Genomic DNA, 25,128 nt, shown 5'->3' on the forward strand with positions numbered 1-25,128 from the left:
CTGAAAGTCAGCAGCTCCCTCCCAGGCAGACATTTGACTTTGCAAACGTCACAGAGGTGGAAATGACCTTGCAAAGTTTGACATTCCGGTTCACAACTTGCAACCAAACCGTACATTTTCAAAAATAAATGGTTGCTTACTATAAAATACATTTGCCTCAGAGTAGCAATACCAAATTAACATGCATCAAAAGATGAGAAATATTATTAACTATTAAAGTGCTTATTTTGCAATAACGCAAAAAGGACCTATCCTTTCCCCACCCAATGAAATGTTGAGCAGATGGCTTCCCTTAAAGAATAATGGGAACTGTAGTTTGTCAAGAGTGCTGGGAATTGTAGTTCTGTTAAAAATAAACTGCTACACCCAGAATTCTAGGGGGGAGCAGGAGAAAGTCCTATGCTTTAAATATATGTTGTGAATGTGACCCGTGATGAGTTTTCTTTTTATTTCTTAGAAGTTATAAAGTTGGGCAGCGGCCAATCTCACACTGTATTCATTTATTTCCATTGTTTTCTCCAAGAACCCATACCCCCAAATTTTAAGAACAGCAAACCAAAAGGCAGCTACAAAGAATTACCTGCCATTTCTGGCCACACCGCAATTGCTTATATCTTTCTTTTGCATTCCTTACCTGTAAAAATAGGACGATTAAAGGATTGGCTTTTCAGCTAGCAAATATTCTAGGCTATAGTAACTTGGATGTAGATTTGTATTTGTTCATGCACATCATCTTGTGGGTTGCAGCGATTAAGGCCCCATCCGCACTATCCATTTAAAGCACTATGAAACCACTTTAAACAGGCATCGCTTCTCCCAAAGAATTCTGGGACCTGTAGTTTGTTAAGGGTGCTGAGAGTGCTTAGAAGACACACCGTCTCTCCCTCTGAATGGTTTCATAACCAGTCTTTCTTTCCAGGGAACTCTGGGAACTGTAGCTCTCTGAGGGGAATGTTGTTGTTGCTTAGTCGTTTAGTCATGTCCGACTCTTCGTGACCCCATGGACCAGAGCACGCCAGGCACTTCTGTCTTCCACTGCCTCCCGCAGTTTGGTCAAACTCATGTTGGTAGCTTCGAGAACACTGTCCAGCCATCTCATCCTCTGTCGTCCCCTTCTCCTTGTGCCCTCCATCTTTCCCAACATCAGGGTCTTTTCCAGGGAGTCTTCTCTTCTCATGAGGTGGCCAAAGTATTGGAGCCTCAGCTTCACGATCTGTCCTTCCAGTGAGCACTCAGGGCTGATTTCCTTCAGAATGGATAGGTTTGATCTTCTTGCAGTCCATGGGACTCTCAAGAGTCTCCTCCAGCACCATAATTCAAAAGCATCAATTCTTTGGCGATCAGCCTTCTTTATGGTCCAGCTCTCACATCCATACAGGGGAATAGGGGCCTCCTAACAACTCTTAACAAAATACAGTTCCCAGGGTTTTTTAGGCAAAGCCATGTCCATTTAAGTGGTATAGCTTTGAACCTGCAGTCTTAAGTGGTGCTTCACCGTTCTGCATTTCTTTCCATGCACCAAGCCATTACCTTGTTTCTATGTCTGGCTGATTGATCTTGAGTTAGATCCCATAAACCTCAAGTCTGCCCATTTCTCTCTTCCAGTCCCTGTAACCTCACAGGCTTGTGGCCTGAAAGACAGAGCCTTAGGGATTTCCACGTTGGCCTGTTGCAGCAAAACCAGAAAAGATAAGATTTATTGTGGTATCAACTTTCTTGGAGTAGCGCCCGTTTTGTCAGGTGTGCTGGGCTTCTTCCTTAGCTGACTGATTTATAAAGACAAATGTCACCAGTAGCAGAATGTCCAGGATGCCAGCCAGCCAGCCAACCATTCCATGCCCTTCCTCAGGATACTTCATTCCATTCCGCCTAGTTTTAAGTCCCACTGTCCCAGCCACCCACCCCAGCTAACCGTCATTCTGTGACCGGTCAGCATACTCAGTCTTCATGGGCTCTTGGGGGGATTTTCTCCCCCTAAAGATTTTTCTACAATTCCGCAGTCTTTGAGTTTAGCTGGGTGTGCTCATCTCTTCCTTCTTGTACATGGAAGGGACCTTTTTAGCTGCATAAGATCCCACGCTCAGAGAATAAGTTTGCTATTAGCACGTAAGATCATCGCTAGGTAATAACAACTATTATGCAATTGCAGCTGTATAGAACACAAATACCGTGTTCCTAGTTTTGCTTTTGCTAACTTAATACATATTTAAAGAAAGAGAGAGAGAGAGAAAGAGAGAGAACCTGGGTTCAGGTTGAGTTAATTGACAACAACAACATCTTGCAGTTGCCCCATTGGTACCTGCACAGATCCTCATTCTTTCTAGGCACCGTGTCATCCTGGCTTGTCATGCAGATGCAAAGCTTATTTCATTTGCTTCAAATTCAGAACTATGACAGTTGCATAACACCAAAGGGCATCAAAGTTTCTTATCTCCTTTGAACACGTCAAACAAAATTTTGAATCTGCAAGCGCCTCTTCCTTTCAGAAGATGTTACCATCTTCTACTTGGCGTAATGAGGTCTCCTTTGAAAGCAAAGGGCTCAACAGTTTCATCAGTGGAAAATGCTGTCCTGCCCAGGGTGCAGAGGATTGAAAAATGTTGCTTATTCACGCAGAGACTGTGTTAGCAAGTCAGATTCCCCATTTCCCAAACAGAGGAATTTTCTATTTGTTTGTTTTTAAGCAGGGGATGGGGAAATTGCCACCTTCCATCCGTTTTGGGATCACAGATCCTATCATCCCTGCATATTGGCCATGCTGGTTGGGGCTGATGGGAGTTGGAGACTGATGCCATCCAGAGGGCTATAGGTTCCCCACTCCATTTTCAATTCTGCCTTGTTCCGTTGCTGCAGTGCTTTGCAGTAGCTTTAGAAATTTTCCTTGACTGGGGAAGGACCTTAGCTCAGTGACAGAGCCTCTGCTTTGCATGCAGGATGTCAAGAAGTGAGCTGGCAGTAAATCACACTGTTCAAAGTTGAAGTTAACTCTTTATTAGCAAGAGCACGTCCAGCACAGACCTGGTGGAGTGTCAGGCATAATGAACACTGCAGCTCATCCCTGCTAGCTCTTGCCCCATGAATCAGTTGCCGAGACTGAAAGTCCCCACCTCCCCATAGCCATCTAGGTTCCCTCCTCTCCAGGGATTTCCCCCAAGCAATCAGAAACTGTGCTGTCAGGGGTTCAGGGACAGAGGCACAGGTGAGGGGGGAGACGGAGAGCGATGGGGAAGAATCCCAGGACTGTGAGGAGGAGGAGGACAATGACTTGAGGTCTTCCATGAGTCTCTCAAGTGAATTGGAGGATTCCCAGAAGGGGGCGCCCCTAGTCAGGCCAAGGGGGTTCACAGGGGGGACATGCCAGGGGCAGGGAAGCAGCAGGGAAACCCCGAGTGGGAGTGGGAGATCGGGGCCGGCTTCCCAGCAGGAACGAAGTGAAGAGAGTTAAGTTCCCAGTGTGACACACGGAGCAGAGCAGGAAGGAGACAGGGGAAGGAGATCGGGGCAGGACGTCCTGCCGGAAGAGGCGGAGAGTAGTACAGGGAGTAGTGTAAGTGTCAAGAGGAAGGTCAGGGGTAGCGAACGCGCGCCAAGTTCAAATGTGGAGGCGCGCGGAAATGGAGAGAGCCCGGAGGAGGAGCCTGGCCCCAAAGCACGAAGGAGGGGGGAACAGGCATCTGAGGAATCCGCTTCAGGAGAGAGCAGGAGGGAAGGAACCCAGGGGGGCAGAAAGACCCTGCGGAAAAGGAAAGACAGGAAGAGGTGGACTAGCACAAGCCTCTTAAGCTGGTGTAGGGGCGGGACCGATTCAGAGGGGACTTAAAACGTCTAGGCTAAGAGACGCGGGGCTGCGCGCCTCGGTTGTGAAAGCAATAATGAACTGCAATAAACATCCTTGTATATAAGAAGAACCTGGCGTTGGTCTTTTGTGAGCTGAGACCTGAGGCAGCCCTGACATGTGCCTACATACAGCCTGCCACTACTCCGCCCTTTTCATGCCTCTTCTGGTTCTGGGAGACAGTGGGAAGGGGAGCTTGTCGCGGCAGGAGGCAGAGACGCTCGTGACTCTTCACTAGCCTGACTCATCTCTGCCTCATGGCCTCTCTCCTCCAAACCTCCTGCTTTAGCGTCTACCTCTGATTCTGGAATCTCTCTGCCAGCTCCTGTTACCTCCTCAGCTTCCCACATACCCTCTTCCAAGTTTTCTCCCTCTGTCGCCTCATTGTCACTCCACTCCCCCCAGCAGTGGCCTGCTGTGAAATATTTCACAGGGGAACAGTTAGGGCCAGAGGTGCTAACTTACAAGGGGCGTGGGGGTTGATGTAATGTGTGTAATGTTGCGACGTCCTGAAGTCACACACGTGAGCTTCGCGCCTCCCTCCCGAAGCTGGGCAGAAGCTTCCTGGAGGAGGCACCAGGGAAACATTTAGGGAGTTAGCATAGTCCCCTTAGTCCAGTGGCCACACACCACTGCTTCCAGGCTCTGAGCCTTCTTCCTTGGGGATTCCACATTTCTCTTCATCCAGCAGGAGACGCAGGAGGTCCCAGTTTCAACCCCCAGCATCCCTAGGTAGGGCTGGGAGTGTCCCCTGCCCTAGACAGCAGCTGCCAGTCAGTGCAGACAGTCCTAAGCTAGGTGGACCAATGAGCTAACTTGGGTACCCTGTGTTCCCAAACCCTGAAAGCTGCAGTTAGCGCTCATAAACTCCACTTGTCTTCATTATCCTGGCCCAGTTCCCATTGCACATTAAACCCTGAGGCAGCCTGTTCTACTGCGCAACTAGCTTGTGTCATTAGGAAGTTCCTCCTAACGTTTCGCCAATTTCCAGCTGCTGGGAGAGTCCACAGAGAACAAGTCTGCTCCTGCATGACAGTCTGTCAGATGTTTGGAGGCAGCTATCATGGCACTCCCTTTATCTTATCTTCCCCAAGCTAAGCATTCATGGGCCTTTGCTTGTCCTGATCTTCCTTCCAGCAATGCTTTTCTGCACACAAAGCCGGAAGAAAAAAGTGCAGAGTAATCCTCTGGAGAACTTGGTAATGCTGTTTTGAGCCTGTATGCACTACACATTTAAAGCAGCATTGTGCCACTTTAAACAGCCATGGCTTCCTGCAGAGAATCCTGGGAACTGTGGTTTGTTCAAGCTACAGTTCCCAGGATTCTCTGCAGGAAGCCGTGGCTGTTAGGAGGCCCCCATTCCCCTCAGAGAGCTTCAATTCCCAGAGTTCCCTGGGAAGAGGGATTGACTATTAAACTAGCTGTGTTTGGAGAACAGGAGTCTCCCATCAAGTTTCAGCAATCTTATCAAACTATGCTTCCCAGGATTTTTGCAAGAAGCCATGACCATTTAAAGTGGTACAATACTATTTTAATGTCCCAAATGTTGGTGCCTTAGTAAGCACCCTTTTCCTTCCACATTTCTGCAAGTAAAGCAAGCTAGAGACTTAAAAAAAATTAAATGAAAGCTAAGCTTCCAAGGAGTCGTCCTGGAATATCTTGGAGGGGAGCAGGGCTCCCACATAGGACCCTCTTCATGTGACTACAGCCCTGGCTAAAAACAATTCGAGGAATCTGATTTTCAAAGTTGTTTCCTGGAAACAGTGTTATAACACTGAGGGTAAGGTTATTTGTTGCTGCTGTTTTGCCTTCTGCAGGCTGTGTACAGTACACACTATGAAGAAGAATTCTGGGTGCTGTAGTTTGTTAAAGGCTGCTAGGAATTATAGCTCTGTGAGGGGTAAATTACAATGCCCAGAAATCTTTGAAGGTGCTGGGGGAAATATGCTTAAAGATATATAGCTTGTGCTAGAGGGAAACAGTCTCTGCCCCAAGTGGCCTACAATCTGTCATTCAACATAGGGAATTCAGCTGAAGGAAATTAACTCATGTGCTGTTATTTTAAAAGTCTATATATATAAATAAAATCAGTATTGTGGATGCAGACTCTGGATTTCTGAACCTCTTTAAAACCAGCAGATAGCTTTGTCTCAGTAGTGTTGCCCATTTTGCAAAATGGCATTGGGACTTACTCGATTACTCTTTTCCACGTCGGTCTCTCTCCTCCCCGCAGTCAGTTAGTGTGTTTTTGCGGCACTGTTGAGAGCAATTTTTTCCCCTCCAAAGGGTTTTTAGAAAGCTAGAATTCCTCCCTGAGCAAGTCTGTGCAAAAGTGCCTTTTATTGCCCAAAGCCCTTCTGTAGCTACTTTGACATTGTCTCATGCTATCCCACTTCCTGTTTAAGAAAGAGAGAGGGGGTGTGGGGGAGAGAGAGACAGAGAGAGAAGAGAGGAGAAGAGAAGAGAAGAGAAGAGAAGAGAGGAGAAAGGGGTGGGAGTGGAGAATCCATTCCTCTTGCAGACACATCCCAAACTAATCTGCAGTGAATCACACAGCTGGTTCCCTGCCAGAGCGCACAGAGCCAAAGGGGCAGAGGAGGAGCAACTGCCCGAGAGAGTACATTTCTTTCGGGATTCTGGAGCCATTGACTTAATGCACAAATGCACAGGAATCTCTGCACACGAGGTAAGCAGACAGAGCCTTTCCGGCTTTCCCGAATAATGGGCAGGAGCTCTGAAGGAGAACTGACCGCGTCCCTTTCGCATTCCAAAATCTCCTGCTTCTTCCAGAGGAGTTCAGACATCTCCTGGCAAGTTGTCCCAAAGTTCTGGCCTCTGTTCAGGGACAATTTGCTGCCTCAGAACCTGGCACCCTCTTGCCGGCATCCTGTTGTAAGAGTTGAAGAGTTAAGTCAATCCCCCCCCCTTTACGTCTCTGTCTTTGTTTCAGTCTTAGAAGCAGCTCTGTTGGGGAGGTAAGTGTGTGGGGGGGGGATCACTTTGAGTTCCGCTCATTCTGTCTTGCGTCTGTGCCGTGACCCAGAGTTAACTTGATGGCATTTGTGGCTTCAAGACACGAGGGAATGGCTGCTGGCTTGGGTGACTTTAGGAGGGGGCCTGATAAATTAATGGAGAATAAATGGCTACCATTTTTTATCTTTATTATACAATATTTACTCAAATCTGACGTTCACCTTTCTTGGCCAAATCACGTTGCGAAAATTAAGGTGTGCATTAGATTCGATGGCACACTTACATTCACCAGCAGATACTTTTTTGGTTTCTAGGTTCTGAAAATTGAGGTGCGCATTAGATTTGATGGTGGATTTAGGGACCCCTGACCATTAGGTCCAGTTGTGACCGACTCTGGGGTTGCGGCGCTCATCTCGCTTTATTGGCCGAGGGAGCCGGCATACAGCTTCCGGGTCATGGGGCCAGCATGACTAAACCGCTTCTGGTGAACCAGAGCAGTGCACAGAAACGCCGTTGATGGCGCATTAGGCTCAAGTAAATATGGTACTTATGTATCCCGCATTTTCTTCCCAAGGTGCTCATGGTCCTCTTCTTCCCCATTTTATCCTCATAACAACCCTGTGAGGTAGGTTAGGCTGAGAGATGGTGGTTGTGCTTCGTGGCTGGGTGGGGATTTGAACTCTGGTCTCCCAGGGCATAGTAACCAGCTCTGTAACCACTAGGCAAGATTGGTATGGTATGTCCTTCCAGTCCTTCTGAATAAAGGGCCAGTTTGAAGAGGAACAGCCCTGGATTTATTGGGCCTGGCTGCTGCAAGGAGTCCATGAGAAACAGGTCCCGTCCACACTGTACATTGAAAGCATGTGACTTTCACTTAACATGGGAACTCTAGTTTAAGGGTATTGCGAATTGTAGCTCTTTGAGCGGGTGAACTACGGTTCCCAGGATCCTCTGGGGAAAGCTGTATGCATTGACTGTATGGTGTGCATGTGCCAAAAGTTTTTCGAGAGAGGTTTTAAATTGTCGCGTTGATGCTCTGATTTGATCCTCGGTTTTATTTACTGGTTTGGCTTCTTTATCCTTTAATTGCTTGGTGGTTCTTTTTAATCCTTGATTCTGGTTTTTGGCTTACTGTGTGCACACATAGAGTTTTCAGTGCATTATACCCAGCCCCATTCTTTCTCAGAGTAGAGACATTGGAATAGTGGACATGACATAACTTAGAATTGTAGAGTTGGAAGAGGGTTCCAAGGCTCATCTAGTCTGACCCTCTGCAGTGCAGGAATCACAGCTAAATAATCCATGACAGATAACCACCCAACCTCTGCTTAAAAACCTCCTATGAAGGACAGTCCACAACCTTCCAAGGGAGACTGTTCCACTGATGAACAGCTCTTACCATCAGAAAGTTCTTCCTAATGTTTAATCACAATCTCATTTCTTATCATTTGAACTCCCTGGCTTGGGTCTTCCCCTCTGGATCAGCAGAAAGCATGCTTCGTCTATCTTCCATGTGACAGCCCTTCAGATATTTGAAGATGGCTGTCATATCACCTCTCAGTCTTCTCTTCTCAACCGTTCCTCATAAGGCTTAGTTCCAGACCCTTGATCATCTTGGTCACCTTCCTCTGCACACGTTCCAGCTAATCAATATCTTTAAATTGTGGTGCCCAGAATTGGACACAGTATTCCAGGTGTGGTCTGAACAAGGCAGAACAGAGTGGGACTATTACTTCCCTTGATCAGGACACTATACTTCTGTTGTTGCAGCCTATAGTAGCAATTATTATTATTAGACATAAAGCATATATAAAAACATAACAAAACATTAAACATTAAAAGCTTCCCTGTGTAGGGCTGCCTTCAGATAACAGCCACCACCAACACGACAATTTCATTATTTATACCCTGCCCACTCTGCGCAAGTTCCAGCACATATAAAAACGTAATAAAATGACAAACATTAAAAACTTCTCAATATAGATGTTTTCGAAAGGTTGTATAGTCACTTATCTCCTTGACGTCAGATGGGAGGGTGTTCCGCAGGGTGGGTACCACAAGTGAGAAGGCCTTTTTTTGCTGCTGCATCACACTTGTGGTCTACTAAGACCCCTAGATCGTTTTCACATATACGACTAGTAAACCAGGTGCCCCCCATCCTATATATGTGCATCTGGTTCTTCCTGCCTATTTGTCCCCACTGAAGTTCATGTTGTTAGTTTTGGCCCAGTTCTCCATTGGCTTAAGGTCATCTTGAATCCTGATTCTGTCTTCTAAGATAGTGGTTCTCAAAGAGTTGGCAGGAGAGTGTGGTGGGAAGATTCAAGGACAATCAAATCAACGTATAAACATTTCAGTATTGTAAAGTACTGTATATACCGTATTTACTTGAGTCTAATGCACCGGGACATGGGTGGCACTGTGGGTTAAACCACAGAGCCTAGGACATGCCGATCAGAAGGTCGGCGGTTCGAATCCCCGCGAGGGGGTGAGCTCCCATTGCTCAGTCCCTGCTCCTGCCAACCTAGCAGTTCAAAAACACGTCAAAGTCCAAGTAGATAAATAGGTACCTCTCTGGCGGGAAGGTAAACTGAATTTCTGTGCGCTGCTCTGGTTCGCCAGAAGCGGCTTAGTCATGCTGGCCACATGATCCAGAAGCTGTACGCCGGCTCCCTCGGCCAATAAAGCGAGATGAGCGCCGCAACCCCAGAGTCGGCCACGACTGGACCTAATGGTCAGGGGTCCCTTTACCCTTTATCTTTAATGCACCATTGAATCTAAAGTGCCCCTGAATTTTCAGAACCTTGAAACCAAAAAAAGGATTTGCTGGTGAATGTAAATGTGCCATTAAATCTAATGCGCACCTAAATTTTCGCAACGTAATTTGGCCAAAAAAGGTTGAGCATTAGATCCGAGTAAATACGGTATATATATTTTAATTTGCAGAATATTGATAGATAGCTTTTCAAAATGAGAGGATGAGAATTGGCTGTTCTTCTACAGTTGTTCACAACATACTGTTGTGAACAGCGATTTTCAACTCTGACGAATATGAAAGACCAGAAAAGAGAAAGGCTTCTTTGTGTTGATGAGGAGATGACAGTTTGTTTGTCTCAAATTAGACCTAATATAAATGAGATTACCCAGCAAAAGCAAGCTCACTCTAATTGAATTTGTATACAGTACATACTTAAGAGTCCTGTTTATAATTATATTTTGGGAATGATGCATGTTTTTATGTAGCTGCACTGGATGTCCCATGATCATATTATAAAGTAGTTGTGTTCTGTGATATAAATCACCACTAGTTGTTGTTTTTTTCTTTTTTCAATGTATGTATTATCAGTAAAAAAATTCGTTGTGGCATGAGCAAATTTTTATTCTGAAAGTGTGGCCCTTAGAAAGAAGTTTGAGAACCACTGCTCAAAGGGATTAGCTACCCCTGCCAGTAGCTTCATGGAACCATTAATTTCAGTGGGTCTACTCTGAGTAAAATGTAGCTGCAGAAACCCAGCATTTGCAGATGTGACTTGTTGGATATCAAGTGTCTTATAAGTTGTGCTTTGCAAAACCCTTTTGGCCATAAGCAAGGGAAGTTTGACCTGACCAAATTAAAGTCTTGCCTTTTGTACGGTTCTTGGGGAAACGTCTCCGCAACGGTCCAGCCCAGAGATGGGGAACTCGTGGGCCTCCCAGATATTGTTGTACTACAACTCCCATCATCCCTGATCATTGGCCTTGCCGACTGGGTCTGATGGGAGCTGGAGGACCACACAGGATCCCTATCCTTCTTTTGCCTTGTGCTTGTGCGCGAAGCTGGGGTTAACAAAGTCAATATTTTTAAAGGACCATAAAAGCAGGAATGGCAGTAGCTGAGAGACAGGAAGTAATTAAGGCATGAGTCGGGGATTTTGGCGTAAGCTGAGCTGGTGGGGGAGGCTTTTGGCAGCGTTTCACTTAGTAGCGGCTGACGTAGGGGGTGTGGGGAGGTGTTTGCCAGGCCAGATTGAGAGAATCCCAACACAGTTTGTCCTTAATGCATCTTGCTCTGAGAAGTCCCGAGCATAGCAGGACACAGGATTTGACTGCCTTTGGACAAGAAAGCCACAGAGGTGCATGGTGTTTTCTGGGAAATCTGCTTTGTGTGCTTATGCAGAAGTGGAACAGCATGGGAGTCAGTCCTACTCCTAAATTGGGTGGTAGGGTCTCAGAAGCTCTGCATCAGCTCCCTAAAGAGTACACGTTTGTGTCCTGGTGGCTAGTGAACTTCTGGGCCCAATTCAAAGCGCTGGTTTTGACCCATAAATCTTATGCAGCTCAAGACTGCTTCTTTCCACGTGAACCAACCAACGTGACTATTGTCATCAGTTCAGAGGGCGACAACACAAGAACAGGCCTTTTCAGTAGTGGCTCACCTGGTACCATCATTATAAAGCTTTAGGCGCCAGGCCCAAACATTTCTTTTTCGCCAGACTTTTTAATCATCTGTGGCCTCCTTGAGTGGGGGGGGGGAGGGATGTTTTAATCCCGCCTTTTAAAAATGTGGATGCTTTTTAGATTTGCCTATGATGGTTTTAACGTGTGTGTTTTTATTTATTGTTGCAAGTTGCTTTGGGTTGCATTGTCAAAAAGAGAGAACGACAAATAAGTAGAACAAATAAGTAACAGACTCCAAGGCTGTGCCTCAGTTTCTAGCTAGAAACTCCCCAAAGCACGCTCCTCGTTCCAATTTTATGGAGATTTTCTCCATCCTCTACTGTTCTTAAGGCATTACCTTCTATGGATTTCCCCCAAATCTCCTAACTATAGAATCCCATTGATCATCTCCTAATTAGCCAACTGAAAGGTAAAGTTAAAGGACCCCTGACCGTTAAGTCCAATCGCAGACGACTCTGGGGTTGCAGCGCTCATCTCGCTTTATTGGCCGAAGGAGCCGGCATACAGCTTCCGTGTCATGTGGCCAGCATGACTAAGCCGCTTCTGGTGAACCAGAGCAGTGCACAGAAACGCCGTTTACCTTCCCACCAGAGTGGTATCTATTTATCTACTTGCACTTTGACGTGCTTTCGAACTTCTAGGTTGGCAGGAGCAGGGACTGAGCGACGGGAGCTCACCCCGTCACAGGGATTCGAACCGCCAACCTTCTGATCGGCAAGCCCTAGGCTCTGTGGTTTAGACCACAGCACCATCCCCAAAAGCAATTGTTGTTCAGCATCTGTAACGCCGTGTTGTCTTGGATGTAATGCCGAACTCTTGTTCATTGCTTTGGGAACAAGCCCTCTGCTTCCTTTGCTCCTTTCAATGCACTGCTAAATTAACTTCTGGTTTAGGCAAACCATAGTCTGCCAGACTATGAAACCTGTAGACACTCGTTTGCACAAACCTCAGTTGGACGTCGTAGGAAATCTTGGTTTATTGTGATGGCAGTGAGCCTCTGTAAAGCCTTGCGCTCATGCTCCTCCTCTGGAGCAACTGCTTGGAGTCATTTGGAAGCTCTGGCTTCCTTTTTTTGAATAACGACAGCTTGTTGGGTGGTTTTGACACCCAACCAAGTGTGGAGAACTGTGGGTTGTTTGGAACAAGCCACTTTCAAACCATGGTTTGAGAAGCTGGCTTGCTTCATGTATTCTCCAACCTGATGCCTTCTAGCCAGTGCTTTTTTTCTGGGGGGGACGCAGGGGTACACATACCCCTAAACATTTTGTGAATCTAACAGGAGAAGAAACTAATATATATTTTTTTAGTTTCTTCTCTAGTATGGTGAATTGTCCGTTCCATTGCTACTCCCGATGGCAGCCTCATTTCCTGTCACAGTGTTCCTGTCAATGGTGATATTGAGTCAAAATGAGAGTACCCCAAACATATTTTTTTTTAGAAAAAAAAGCACTGCTTCTACTTGATTTTGATACCCATCAGTGCCAACCACAACATGGCCAGTGGTCAGGGAAGGTGGGAGCTGGAGCTATTTGACGCACACTTTTATTCCACTTACAATTTTTCCTGTAGCTGGTCTTTTCTTTCTCCTTCCCCTGAATTTTTCTCCTTGGCTCCCCTCCAGGTCTCCAAAGATAGATGAAGGGGCCCGTTGCCTAGATGCCTGACATCGTGACACCAAGTCCTCAGCTGGCAGTTCGACCGAATCCCTTGGCTTGAGCCACGGACCTGGGCCAGCATGCTGAAACCAAGTGGACTTAAAATTCCCGGGAGGGCTGGGAAGCACTCCAGCCCCGTGGGACGCCCTGGCGGGACAGCAGCCGCCACCACCACCTCCACCACTGCCTCCACCACCACAAAAGAAGGTAAGAAACAGCGTCTGGCCACAGCAGAGAGTTGAACGGGGGATTCGTGGCGGCCATGTTGGTTTTCCAACAAGAGGCATTAGGTCAGCGATGGCCAAACTTGGCCCTCCAACTGTTTTGAGACTACAGTTCCCATCATCCCTGACCACTGGTCCTGTTAGCCAGGGATGATGGGAGTTGTAGTCCCAAAAACAGCCGGAGGGCCAAGTTTGGCCATCACTGCATTAGGTGGCCCATGAAGAAGGGACCTTTATAAGGTGTCTTCGTTGTGTCCTCTCCTTTTTTGATACTTCTTTAACTGAAAACACAATTTGTTTAATAACAGAGTGGTTTTTTTTAAAAAAAAAAAGCATAAAGGGAAAACAGTGCAAAAATAGAAATTAAACATGCACACAGAGAAGGAACAAAACTTGGAAGCTGCATTCACAAGCCCTAGGATGAATAAAAATAATAATACCGTTGTAACTTGGATCCCAAACGCCTTGCGAGTCAAACGTTTTGGCTCCTGAACACCACAAATCCGTAAGTGAGTGTTCTGGTTTACAAACGTTCTTTGGAACCCGAATGTCTGATGCGACTTCCATAGCTTCTGATTGGTTGCAGGAGCTTACTGCAGCCAATCAGAAGCCGCACCTTGGTTTCTAAATGTTTTGGAAGTTGAACAGACTTCCGGAATGGATTCCGTTCGACTTCTGAGGTACCACTGTAATTTCAGATATTGGAGAGTTGTAACATTTTGTGTGTGTGTATGTGTGTGTGTGACGTGAAAAGAGGGGGGAAAGAAAAAAAGGGGGAGAAATAATACCCATATACAGTACAAAAAAAGAACCTTTGTAACATAACTTTTAAAGTAATTGTGTCATCTATAAATATCAGGATGTTCTCCTCAAGGTCATTTGATATTCTCACTTGGCGCTGAAAAGTTACTAAGAATTCCAAAAGTAGTGTACAAAATTTCACAGGAGGCATCTGAACATTGTTACCATCATTGATATTTATACTATAAATTGGTTTATTTTTAAGAAACAGCGGATTTCTAACAAGAGGTGTTGGGCCAGTGAGTGGGGGAACTTTATAAAGCATAATCACCCTTTCCTCTCTCTCTCTTTCTCTCTTTGGTCTATCACCCTTTTCTCAGCCTTTTTGATCCATTGTGGTAACCTGCCCAGCCACCTCTGTTTAGCCTGGAAATAGCCAGTCACCCAGTGGTGGTTAAGTAGGAATTTTGGGGAGCCATTTCTCCAGTTAGTCAATGCAATTTTAATCTGCGCTTAGGTTACTAAAGTGCAATGCTTCCTCTCTTCCACAGCTCAGTCATAGTTAAACCCAGTGGGATTTACACCCAAGATTTTCAACCTTAAGAACAGGCCACAAAAATTTGTTTGTTTTTTAATGTAGTAATGTGAGCAGGAATGAGGGATGAGGAGGAAATTGGATTCAGTTATCCTTTAATCTGCACCTTTTGAAACAATGCATGCAGCCATCCCAAGGAATGTGCACATCTCTGAATTTTGAAGTGCACTTCTTCAGCCAAGTACTGGGTACACAAAAAAACGCACACGCTAAGATAGTGATAACAGTATGTGCAGAAATGCAATATATTAGGGAAATTTGCTTTACAAAAACATGGAGAAACTTGTTCTGAAAATGCTGATGAATTTTCATGAGGACCTTTGAATAAAGAAGTTTGTGAACGGACTGTGGAAATGTGGAGGAACTGAACTTAAGACTGGAGAAATGGAACCGAAATGGACATATATATCTGTCCCCAGCAGGAACTTAACATACTTTGAAGCACTGTTAATATCTAGGCTCCATCTTGGAAGATTGTTGGGCAATTTGTTTCCTGTAAAATGATCCTTTTTGTAATAACTAACTAACTAACTACCAACCACACACAACCATACTTCCAACGTACTGAATCACAAACTTGTCCCTGAATTTAGTTTCAATCCTTAATTCTTGCAGCGGAGAGGCTTTCTTTTAAAAACCTCTCTTCTTTCTCTCTCGCCCCTCCACCCCTCTCCGCCCCCTTTAAAATAGCAGTGGACACTCTGTACAATGAAAACTGTTGATCCCCAGGGCGTGAAATGAATCGTGCACAATTGGCTCTTTATTGCTTTTAACGTACAGTGCTTCTTTACAGTTTCTGGTCAAATTTTTGAAAAAAAAATTGCAGCTTTTTATTGGCTGCCCAGGCTTGGCGTAAATGGATGCCTGCCAGCTGCTGAATCCACTCCTGTCTGTTGTGTGCCCTCGAAGCATCAGCAAACTCCACTGTATTTGCAAATCTGTCCCCCCATCTTTTTGTGTTTTTTTTTTTTTGAAAAAGCTCACTGTGGAATAATAATTGATACCAGCGTATCTTCTAGAAGCAACGATAGCGGAATCAATTTGTTTGATTAGCTATCTTTTTATCTTTAGAAAAAGTGTGGTTTTTATGAGTTGCTTTTAATTGCTATTTTTTGGGGGGGAGGGTTGCAATCCCCTTCCTCGCTGAAGCTTTTCGGCAGCAAATTGGGTTGGGCTACTCATTTAGATTGTGGTGAGGATTCCTAAGGTTGGGATGCCCTTTTAAAAAAATTTGGAACATTTGGAAAGAGAATCTATGAAGTTACCAACATTTGGAGAGGGGTTTTTAGTTTAGGGGACGGATAGATGAGAAGTCTGGGCCTGAGAGGGATGCTTGTTATATATCAATGCAAGAAGAGCCTGCTGGATCACATAATAAAATCACAGAATTGAGCAGCTGGAAGGGACCCCGAGGGTCATCTACTCCAACCCCTGCAATTCAGGACTCGAACCCATGATGTTGAGATTGAAAATCTAATCCTCACCAACTGAGCCATCTCACTTGCTTGTGAGTTTTGTTTTGGGCACCACAGAGCCGATAACTCTTTAAATACTAACATCCCGCATATTTATGGCTGGGTTTTGTACAGGCCCAACTGCAGCTCCTGAGTGCAGTGTGAGGCCCGGGCGGGTGGCCGCTAAGACAGCTCACCCCACGGGACCTTCAGGAGCGAAGATAATTTTGTGCACTAAGCCTGAAGATAATTTTGTGCCTAAACAATGAGGCACTAAGCCTGGAGGCTGGTCCCACAAACGAGCGCTAATGGACGGGGCCGCTTCTCAAGGCATCACAAAGCCATATATTTTATTCCTCAGGGTGAGCAGCTGATGGTTATTCTCCTCCTTTCATCTCCGCCTCCATCTTTGTACTGGCTGCTTGTTTCTTTTGAAACACCCTCTGATTATCCTAGTCGTAAGGTTTCCCTGCAGCGGGACAGTGCTTTATAGAGTACAAGGGGAAAGGTCTCTGCCCCCAGGAGCTTGCAGTCTAAATTCTGGGGAAAGGTGAAAGGAAGACAAGGAGGAGACGCAGAAGTGGGGGGTTCCACCAGAAAGGGATAAAAGCAATTGTTTGTCAGATTTCCTCCATTTAAATTGCTACTTTGGAAGAGGATGATTTCAGAGGCCGCCCAATCTCTTAGTACTCCCCACAATGCAGGGATATGCAGTTGTCCCCATATGAGGATCGAACCTGCAACCTTGGCATTATCAGCACCACGCTTTAACCAACTGAGCTATCCAGGCTGACCCCATGCGGAAGGCCACAGTTTCAGTCCCCAGCATCTCTCCAGGTAAGGCTGGGAGAGGCGAAATCCCTGGAGACCTGCCATTCAGTGTGGACAGCGCTAAACTGGATGAACCCAAGAGTCTGAGTTAATCTAAAGCATTCTCTGGGGTCTGAAAGAGGCCTCTCCTGTTTCCTGTGGACGAATTTACCTGCAGGCACCTTGGCTTGAACCCGGGGGCTATCGGCATGAAAACTAAATTATGGTCCCTGACTGGGGAGATGCTCATAGGCTTTGCATGGGCACCTGCGGGAATTTTTCCGCAGTGGATGGGGAGCAAGTACTCCAAATCAGCCCAATATACAAGTTTCTTGCAAAGTGAATGGGCGAATGGTTCTTCTGCATGTATGTCTGTTTTGTAGTCTTTAAAATGTATTGGTTATTTGCATGTGTTTAACAGATTTTGCTGCTTTTGTTCTGCAACGCCTTGATTGTGTAGAAGAGGGTGAATGAATTCATGGTGGCGATAATACTTCCTGCACATTTTGCTCCGTATCTCAGCTTTTTCTTCTTCTTCTGCTTCATCATCATCATCATCATCATCATTATTATTATTAGTACTCCGCTCATCTGACCGGGTTGCCCCAGCCACTCTGGGCAGCTTCCAACAGATATAAAAACACAATAAAACATTAAACATTAAAAAGTCAACATATGAAAACAGTGGATGATAAAGATTGGGTGACACCCACTTTTGGTAGAAGTGTACTTTTTATTTAAATTGAAAGAAGGGGATCTTTAGACTATTTGCCCTTGCCCACCCCCTTGCAAAGTACCCCTTTGGGCTCTTCGCACACGCCCCCTCCCCAAACGTGGGTTTTGGAGAAAGTCTGATATTTGTGGTGTTTAGAATCCAGGCTTCGTCCCCCCCCCCATCTCTACCAGATAACCATGGAAACTGGGCTGCTACGTGTCCCCTTCCGCACCGCCTGACAGCTGGCCGTCTTGGCACAGACCCGTCACACAGGCATAACAGGATTAAACGCGAGATTCGGACGCCGATGGGAAATGTTGGTGGGGTGGGGAGGGGAGTTAAAGCTGCCCTGTTCTTGTCACACTTCCTCCCCCAAATGGTTAAGGATTTTTCCGCTGCCACTTTTGCCTGCAGGCCAGATTCTTTTGGCCACAGGCCTCCCGTTGCATACCTGTAAATTTGAAGGTCACCTGTGCTTTAAAATCTAATGCTCATAAGTGCAGAAACCTCGTGAAGGATGTCTGGCACCAGCTGAAGCAAAACACCTTTCTTTCTTTCTTTCCCATTTTGATCCCCAGGCACTGCTGCTGGCGTGTTGGCCGCCTTGGGAGTTGGAAGGGGGGATCTGTCAGGCCCGTTTAAACTCCTTTACAGAGCTGTAGGAAATGGGGAGCGGCAGAGCATGAGCTAGAATAATTGGATCAGAGAGTAGGGAGTGTCCTCTGGGGGTCATGTAGTCTGACCCGCTGCTCAGTGCAGGATGCGGCAACAGCATCCCCAACAGATGGCTGCCCAGCCTCTGCTTAAATAGCCCGGTCGAAGGAGAGCCCATCACCTCCTGAGGCAGCTGAACAGCTCTTACTGATAGGAATTGTTCCCCCTAATCTTCTTCCCTGCTGTTTACACCTGTTGGGTGCAGCAACAACAGGGAACAAATCTTCTCCGGTGTCTGGTGTCACAACTCTTCAGACATTTGAATTGAAGAATTGGTACCCAAGTTTGCTTCCCATCCCTTCTCTCCCCTCCCCCCCTTTGAGAAAAATATATTTATCATTATTCACAAGATTCCAAATACACACCTTGCAAACACATTTTCGAATACAATTGCATATTTGAATTCCATCCCCCCCTTTTAGGGTTCCTTTTCTACTTTAGATTTTTAACACTGCATATTCCAGTTTACGCCATTTTTATTATTTTATCTTAGTACAGTGGTACCTCGGGTTAAGTAGTTAATTTGTACTTAACCTGAATCTGTTCTTAACCCGAAGCACCACTTTAGCTAATGGGGCCTCCTGCTGCCGCCATGCCGCCGGAGCACAATTTCTGTTCTCATCCTGAAGCAAAGTTCTTAACCCGAGGTACTATTTCTGGGTTAGCGGAGTCTGTAACCTGAAGCGTATGTAACCCGAGGTACCACTGTAATATTTTTAACTGCTTGATTTAAGTTAATCCTACAAATGAACTTATTTGCATGCCAGAACTTTTCAGATATTCTACAAATTTTTCCCATTCTGTAATAAATTCCTTTTTCTCTTGGTTTCTTATTACACCCATCTGTTTTGTTATTTCAGCAGAATCCATCAATTTAATCTGCCACTCTTCCTTTGTTGGCATAGCATCTTCTTCCCACCTTCCCATTCTGGCTGCAGTTGTGGCATACAATAGCAAATTTTAAAGGTCCTTCAGAATTTCTATATTCACAATCCCTAAAGGTTATCTTAAAGCATTTTCTTCAATTCATTATAAATCATTTTTCTTCTTTTACATACCACCACATATGATAGAAAGTGCCTTCCTTTTTGCTGCTCTTCCAATTCATCAAAACAAGTTTTTTTGCTTCTAATATGGCACGGTACATAAATTATTATTGGGACCGCCTCTTCTTCCGCGATGGTGTGAAACAATTAAAACAAATGCCCCCTCTTGATCGTCTCTTCTTCAGGGCAAGCATTAATAGGGCCTTCCTTGCTTGAAGGATTTGTTTTCATGTCCCTTTATTTTATTTTACAGGGTCGCCTCTGCATAAGCAGACCTCCGCTTCTTCTTCTTCCACAGCTGCCCCCGAGAAGCCCGCAGGGTCCAAAGTCACCGAGGTGGGCGATGACTTCCTGGGGGACTTCGTGGTGGGAGAACGTGTCTGGGTGAACGGCGTGAAGCCAGGTGTGGTACAATACCTGGGGGAGACTCAGTTTGCGCCCGGACAATGGGCGGGCGTCGTGCTGGATGACCCAGTGGGGAAGAACGATGGCTCGGTGGGTGGGGTCCGCTACTTTGAGTGCCAGCCCCTGCAGGGGATCTTCACGAGGCCTTCCAAGCTGACCCGCCAGCCCACCGCGGAAGGTTCCGGAAGCGACGCACATTCCGTGGAGTCGCTGACGGCTCAGAACTTGTCCCTGCACTCGGGAACGTCCACCCCACCTCTCTCCACGCGCATCATCCCTCTCAGGGAAAGCGTCCTCAACAGCACAATGAAAACGGGGAATGAGTCCGGGTCGAACCTCTCGGACAGCGGTTCCGTGAAGAAAGGGGACAAAGACTTCCGGCTTGGAGACCGCGTCCTGGTGAGTCTTTTCTTTCCGCCCAGCTTTTCGGAGAGGTTGAAATATTGCCTCAAAATTCCGAAATTGTGACAAATTGAGTGACTCCCAAACAGATGATGGAAAAATGTCATATTAATACATTTTTTTAAATATTATTATTTATTTAATAACAGTAAATAAATTGGCCGTTTACTATTGTTGGCCGAAAGGAACGATTGTTTAGTGGCCATTGCAACTTTCCAACAAGCGGGGGTGGGGTGGAGAAGAGATTTCAGAAATATAAGCTCCCAAACTTTGTATTTCAGGATAATAATAAGAAATCTTAGATTTAAAACCGAAATGAAGAACGACAGATTTTTTTAAATGTAACTGCTTGCTCAGCAAAAACCTCTAAACGGTTTTAACAAAATGTAATAGTGTACTGATAAAAGCACCTGTTGAAAACACGTTGGCGTAAAATTTATCCAGATATAAATATAATCAGTGGTTTTAAAATAAACATTTGCGTTAAGATAACATGTCTGGGTAGGCTTGCCTGGAGAATTTGGTTTTTTAGTAGGGGCCGAAAACAATGCAGTGAATTTGCCTACAATGGGCAGGGAGTTCCAACAGTTCCACAAAGAAAGATGAATTCTTTCCAAGTGTGGAATGAACATTATATGGTACTCATAAACCTGCCCATTCCACAAATTGAAGTGATTGAGTGGGTATGTGTGAGCTGAGGTGATCCTTTTCAGTAATAGCCAAGTATAGCAATGAGTTTTTCGAATTTAAAATCATCACTGTGGCAACCAGTGGTGAAATCTGAAACAATTCTTTTTTACTGAGGCTGCCAAGGCATAGTGGAAACATCTCTTTCGGTCAAACGAGTGCGTTCATCAGAGAACAGATAACTTATCATTTCTAAAATGGGACTTTGCTGTTAAGTGGGCTTAAAACACCACCAGGGACTGTTTGGGAGAATAAAGAACCTGGCAGCATGCAAGGTGGAAAACCTTCCATCATGGAAGTTCTGCAGGTGCAACTTTCCTGTGTCGCCAGGATCTGAGGGTACCTGCTACTGATCCTGCAATATGACTGTCCTATGTACATTGGTTTGTGATTGGATCAGATTGGTTCATTCATTTCTAGTCTTTAGAACATTCCAAACTGAGGCTTTAACCATTTAAAAGTTAGGCCCTTTGGTTTCTTGCAGGGCAAGGGGACAGCCACTGAGACTTGCAGCGATATTCAAGAGGCCCATGGTTTGTGAAGCGCTTAGGGCTGGGTGATAACAGTGGTACCTCGGTTTTCAAACATAATCCATTCCGGAAGACTGTTCGAGTTCCGAAACCCGAGGTGCAAAGGACGGTCTGAAAACTTAATAAAGAAAATGGAGAAAAATAACATACAGTCATACCTCGGTTGAATGCGCTTTGGGTTGAGCGCGTTCGAGTTGCGCTCCGCGGCAACCCAGAAGTAACAGAGTGCGTTACTTCCGGGTTTCGCTGCTTGCGCATGTGCAGATGCTCAGAATGACGGCATGTGCAGAAGCGGTGAAAAGCGATGCGTGCGTGCGCAGATGTGCCATTGCTAGTTATGTTTGCTTCTAGATACGAACGGGGCTCCAGAATGAATCCCGTTTGTATCCAGAGGTACCACTGTATATACACTCAGCAGAAGCCGTCCGACTTCCGAGGCATGTTCGAAAACGGAACCATTTACTTCAGGGTTTACCGAAACGTTAGTCAACGGAGATGCTAAAAAACCGAGGGACCACTGTATATCGATATATTGTCCAAAACCAGTTTGAAGTCCGTATCGTGATACTGGTTTCATGATTTTTGACCTGGCAATATATCATGAATCATGGTGTGTGTGTGTGCTATGAAAAAATCACAATGTGGGGAAAGCTGTGAAGCCATCCAGTGCCTCTATATAGCTCCATCCTTATTTCAGACATCGTGATATATTGTGATGTTTAGCTGGTGATATATTACGCTGTTGAAAACCAGATATCGCCCAGCTCAGGAACCAGTGCACTATGCTTTTATGTGGACATTTAGAAACCACTGTAAGGGGAGTGTCTAGTCAGTCGATTTGGTGTTCCATGTCATTAGTATGCTGGTGACAACCCGCTTGCTGTTCTCTTCTTCCTCCTCCTCAAATCCCAGTGCGGTGCTGGCATTCCTCAGTCGTTGCTTGGAATCAGGAGCTGACTGGATGAGGGCCAGTGAGGCAAAACTTAATCCTTACGAACGCCCGTCTTCAGGGGGAGGGTGCTGGCCTTTACGAACCCAAAGTGGCAAATGTCACACAAGCCCAAGTGTACAGTTCTGGTTGCCTCACCTAAAGATGGATATCGAGGAGGTGGGAAAGAATCAGAAAAGGCAACCAGAGTAGTCCGGGGGATGGAGCAACAAACCTACGTTGAAAGGTTATAGCCAGTGCCGGATTTATGTATAAGCTAAACAAGCTATAGCTTAAGGCCCCACTCTCTTGGGCCCTAAAGGAAAAAAACAACTGGAAGTACATTTCCAAAATATAAGATAACAAACAAATAAAATAAAACCTACATGCAGCAACAGGGTTTTGTGTTGTGTAGGCTCCTATGATGTAAGTCCTGGGCCCCGCCTGCTAGCCTGCTCTCTAAAATATCACTGGTTTGCTCATTTCTATATATAGGGTGCCTACATTCTGCATGGACTGGTTGGACATGTGCAAATGGCTTTAGATACCTATTAGGTCCATAAATTACCATATAGCATATATTCAACACAAAAAACAGTGACAATTTGTTGTTGGCAAAGGACAGCTGGACATATAAAGGGCCCCATTACCTTCAGTAGCTTAGGGCCTCATCAAACCTAAATCGGGCCCTGGCTGTAGCATTTGGGAGAAAAGCGGAAATTATGCGGGGTGTGGAGAAAATGGACAGAGACGGCAGAATCTGAGACCAGGGAGAAGAGTCTGTGGAAGAAGATTGGAAGAAATTTAAAGACTATCTACAGAAATATTGTAAAATTAATGAAGGATAGAATGATGTTGGATAGTAATTAAGGGGTTTCCAGCTGTAATGCTTTAAGAGAATATGAAAAAAGGGTTATAAATGGCTTAAAATTTAATGGTAAGGATTTGCTGAACCAATAATTTGAAGTGGAATACAAAGGAGGGAGGTATGAGGAGGTCCGGGAAATAAGTTAAAGGAAAACAAGTGACAGAAAATATGTGTCTTTTTTTAACTGTCTTTATTTTGTATTTTTCTTTTTTCTTTTTTACTGTATTATTTTAAAAAACCTTAATAAATATTTAAAAGAGAAAATGGACAGAGAAAAGTTTTTATCCGTCTCGCCAGAATTGCCTCCAGAATTGCCTTGGTTGCGTGGAATGCCTGCGTCCCTCTCTTGCTCCATCCAAAGAGTCACAGCTGGCTGATTGTGGGAGATTGTGGGAGATGCTCATTGGGGAGGCTGGATAGGATGCGCTAGGAGGAGTTGCTGCCGCACCATTGCTCTGTGTTCTGCAGAGGAAGGAAAACGACAGCTCATTCGACGGTGAAGTGCCACTGGGCTTCATGCCATATACATAGTGCAGAAGATTTCTCTTGAATATGGCTGCTGGATGTTTCGTCTCTGTCCAGTAGCATACTTAAAAGGCCAGGACCTTATTTACGGCATAGGACCACAATAACCCCAAGGAATGTCTCCCCCCATATAAACCGACCCAGACCCTACAATCTGAGCCTCTTCTTTGACGCTGCTTCTATAAGAAGTCCAGAAGACGGCAAGAGCCTTTTCTGCAGTGGCTCCCTGTCTGTGGAATGCTCTCCCCAGGAAGGTTTGCCTGGTGCCTTCCTTATACACCTTTAGGCACCAGGCAAAAATATTCCTCTTCAACCAGGCCTTGGGATGATTAATATTCTACAGCCTTTTAAATGTGTTTGTAGGAAGAAGGGTTGTTGTTTGGTCACTTCTTTTTAAACTATTTATTTGTGCTGTGGGTTAAACCAAGAGCCTAGGACTTGCTGATCAGAAGGTTGGCGGTTCGAATCCCCGCGACGGGGTGAGCTCCCGTTGCTAGGTGCCTGCTCCTGCCAACCTAGCAGTTCAAAAGCACGTCAAAGTTCAAGTAGATAAATAGGTACCGCTCTGGCGGGAAGGTAAACGGCGTTTCCGTGTGCTACTCTGGTTCGCCAGAAGCGGCTTAGTCATGCTGGCCACATGACCTTGAAGCTGTACGCCAGCTCCCTCGGCCAATAAAGCGAGATGAGCGCCGCAACCCCAGAGTCAGCCATGACTGGACCTAATGGTCAGGGGTCCCTTTACCTTTACTTATTTGTGCGTTTACTTTGTATTTTATCTTGTGAACCACCCTGAGATGTTTTTTTATGAAGGGCAGTATAAAAATCTAATAAAAATACAGTGGTACCTCGGGTTAAGAACTTAATTCGTTCTGGAGGTCCGTTCTTAACCTGAAACTGTTCTTAACCTGAGGTACCACTTTAGCTAACGGGGCCTCCCACTGCCGCCGTGCCGCCGGAGCACGATTTCTGTTCTCATCCTGAAGCAAAGTTCTTAACCCGAGGTACTATTTCTGGGTTAGCAGAGTCTGTAACCTGAAGCGTCTGTAACCCGAGGTACCACTGTAAAATAAAAAATAAGAATAATCCTGTATTTGTCTGCCAAGGGAACAGAAGATGTGGAGCATGCTACTTCATAAGTATTGGTTGGTTGGTTGGTTGGTTGGTTTTTAAAAAAACGCAACTTCCATCAGCTTCATGTATCTTAGCCAGGTGCCTTTGAGTTCTTCTGGACCACGATGCACTCCCTTGCTGTTCTGGCGGGGATTGATGGTCCACAATCTCTGGAGGGCACCAGGTTGGGGGAGGCTGACTTATCCACAGCCCCTCCTATCAGCTGTCATTGGCAAGTAGAACCTCCATATCTGGAAGCAGTGTATCTGTGAATACCAGATGCTGGTGGCAGAGGGATGTCATTGCCTAGCTTATAAACTTTGCTGTAAATGGAAGTTGCTGAACCCAATAGCAATCCATAGCAACCAGGAAATTAATAACTGTGTGGCTATGCAATTGCTTTTAAATGTTTTGAGACGTTCTGAATTGGGGGTTCCCTTTGTGGTCTGTGGAATGAGTTTACGTTCAGGAGGT

The 25,128-nt window shown here is 45.5% G+C and overlaps 1 protein-coding gene across 5 annotated transcripts in view; it reads left to right on the forward strand.

Moving 5' to 3' along the window:
• CLIP2 (CAP-Gly domain containing linker protein 2) overlaps positions 1-25,128 on the forward strand; it is a 79,672-nt gene that overhangs the window by 12,993 nt on the left and 41,551 nt on the right. For 4 of the 5 annotated variants that reach the window (XM_081172910.1, XM_081172906.1, XM_081172909.1 and 1 more), the window contains exons 2-3: positions 12,867-13,107; positions 19,453-20,003. In XM_081172910.1, coding sequence (XP_081029036.1) covers positions 12,981-13,107; positions 19,453-20,003 — 678 coding nt within the window. In that variant the 5' untranslated portion in view covers positions 12,867-12,980. Of the gene's footprint in view, positions 1-6,366; positions 6,522-12,866; positions 13,108-19,452; positions 20,004-25,128 lie in introns of those variants that run through there. The other variant, XM_081172907.1, reaches the window with a different exon arrangement.

This window comes from Podarcis bocagei, assembly GCF_964188305.1.
Source record: "Podarcis bocagei genome assembly, chromosome: 15".
NCBI lineage: Eukaryota > Metazoa > Chordata > Lepidosauria > Squamata > Lacertidae > Podarcis > Podarcis bocagei.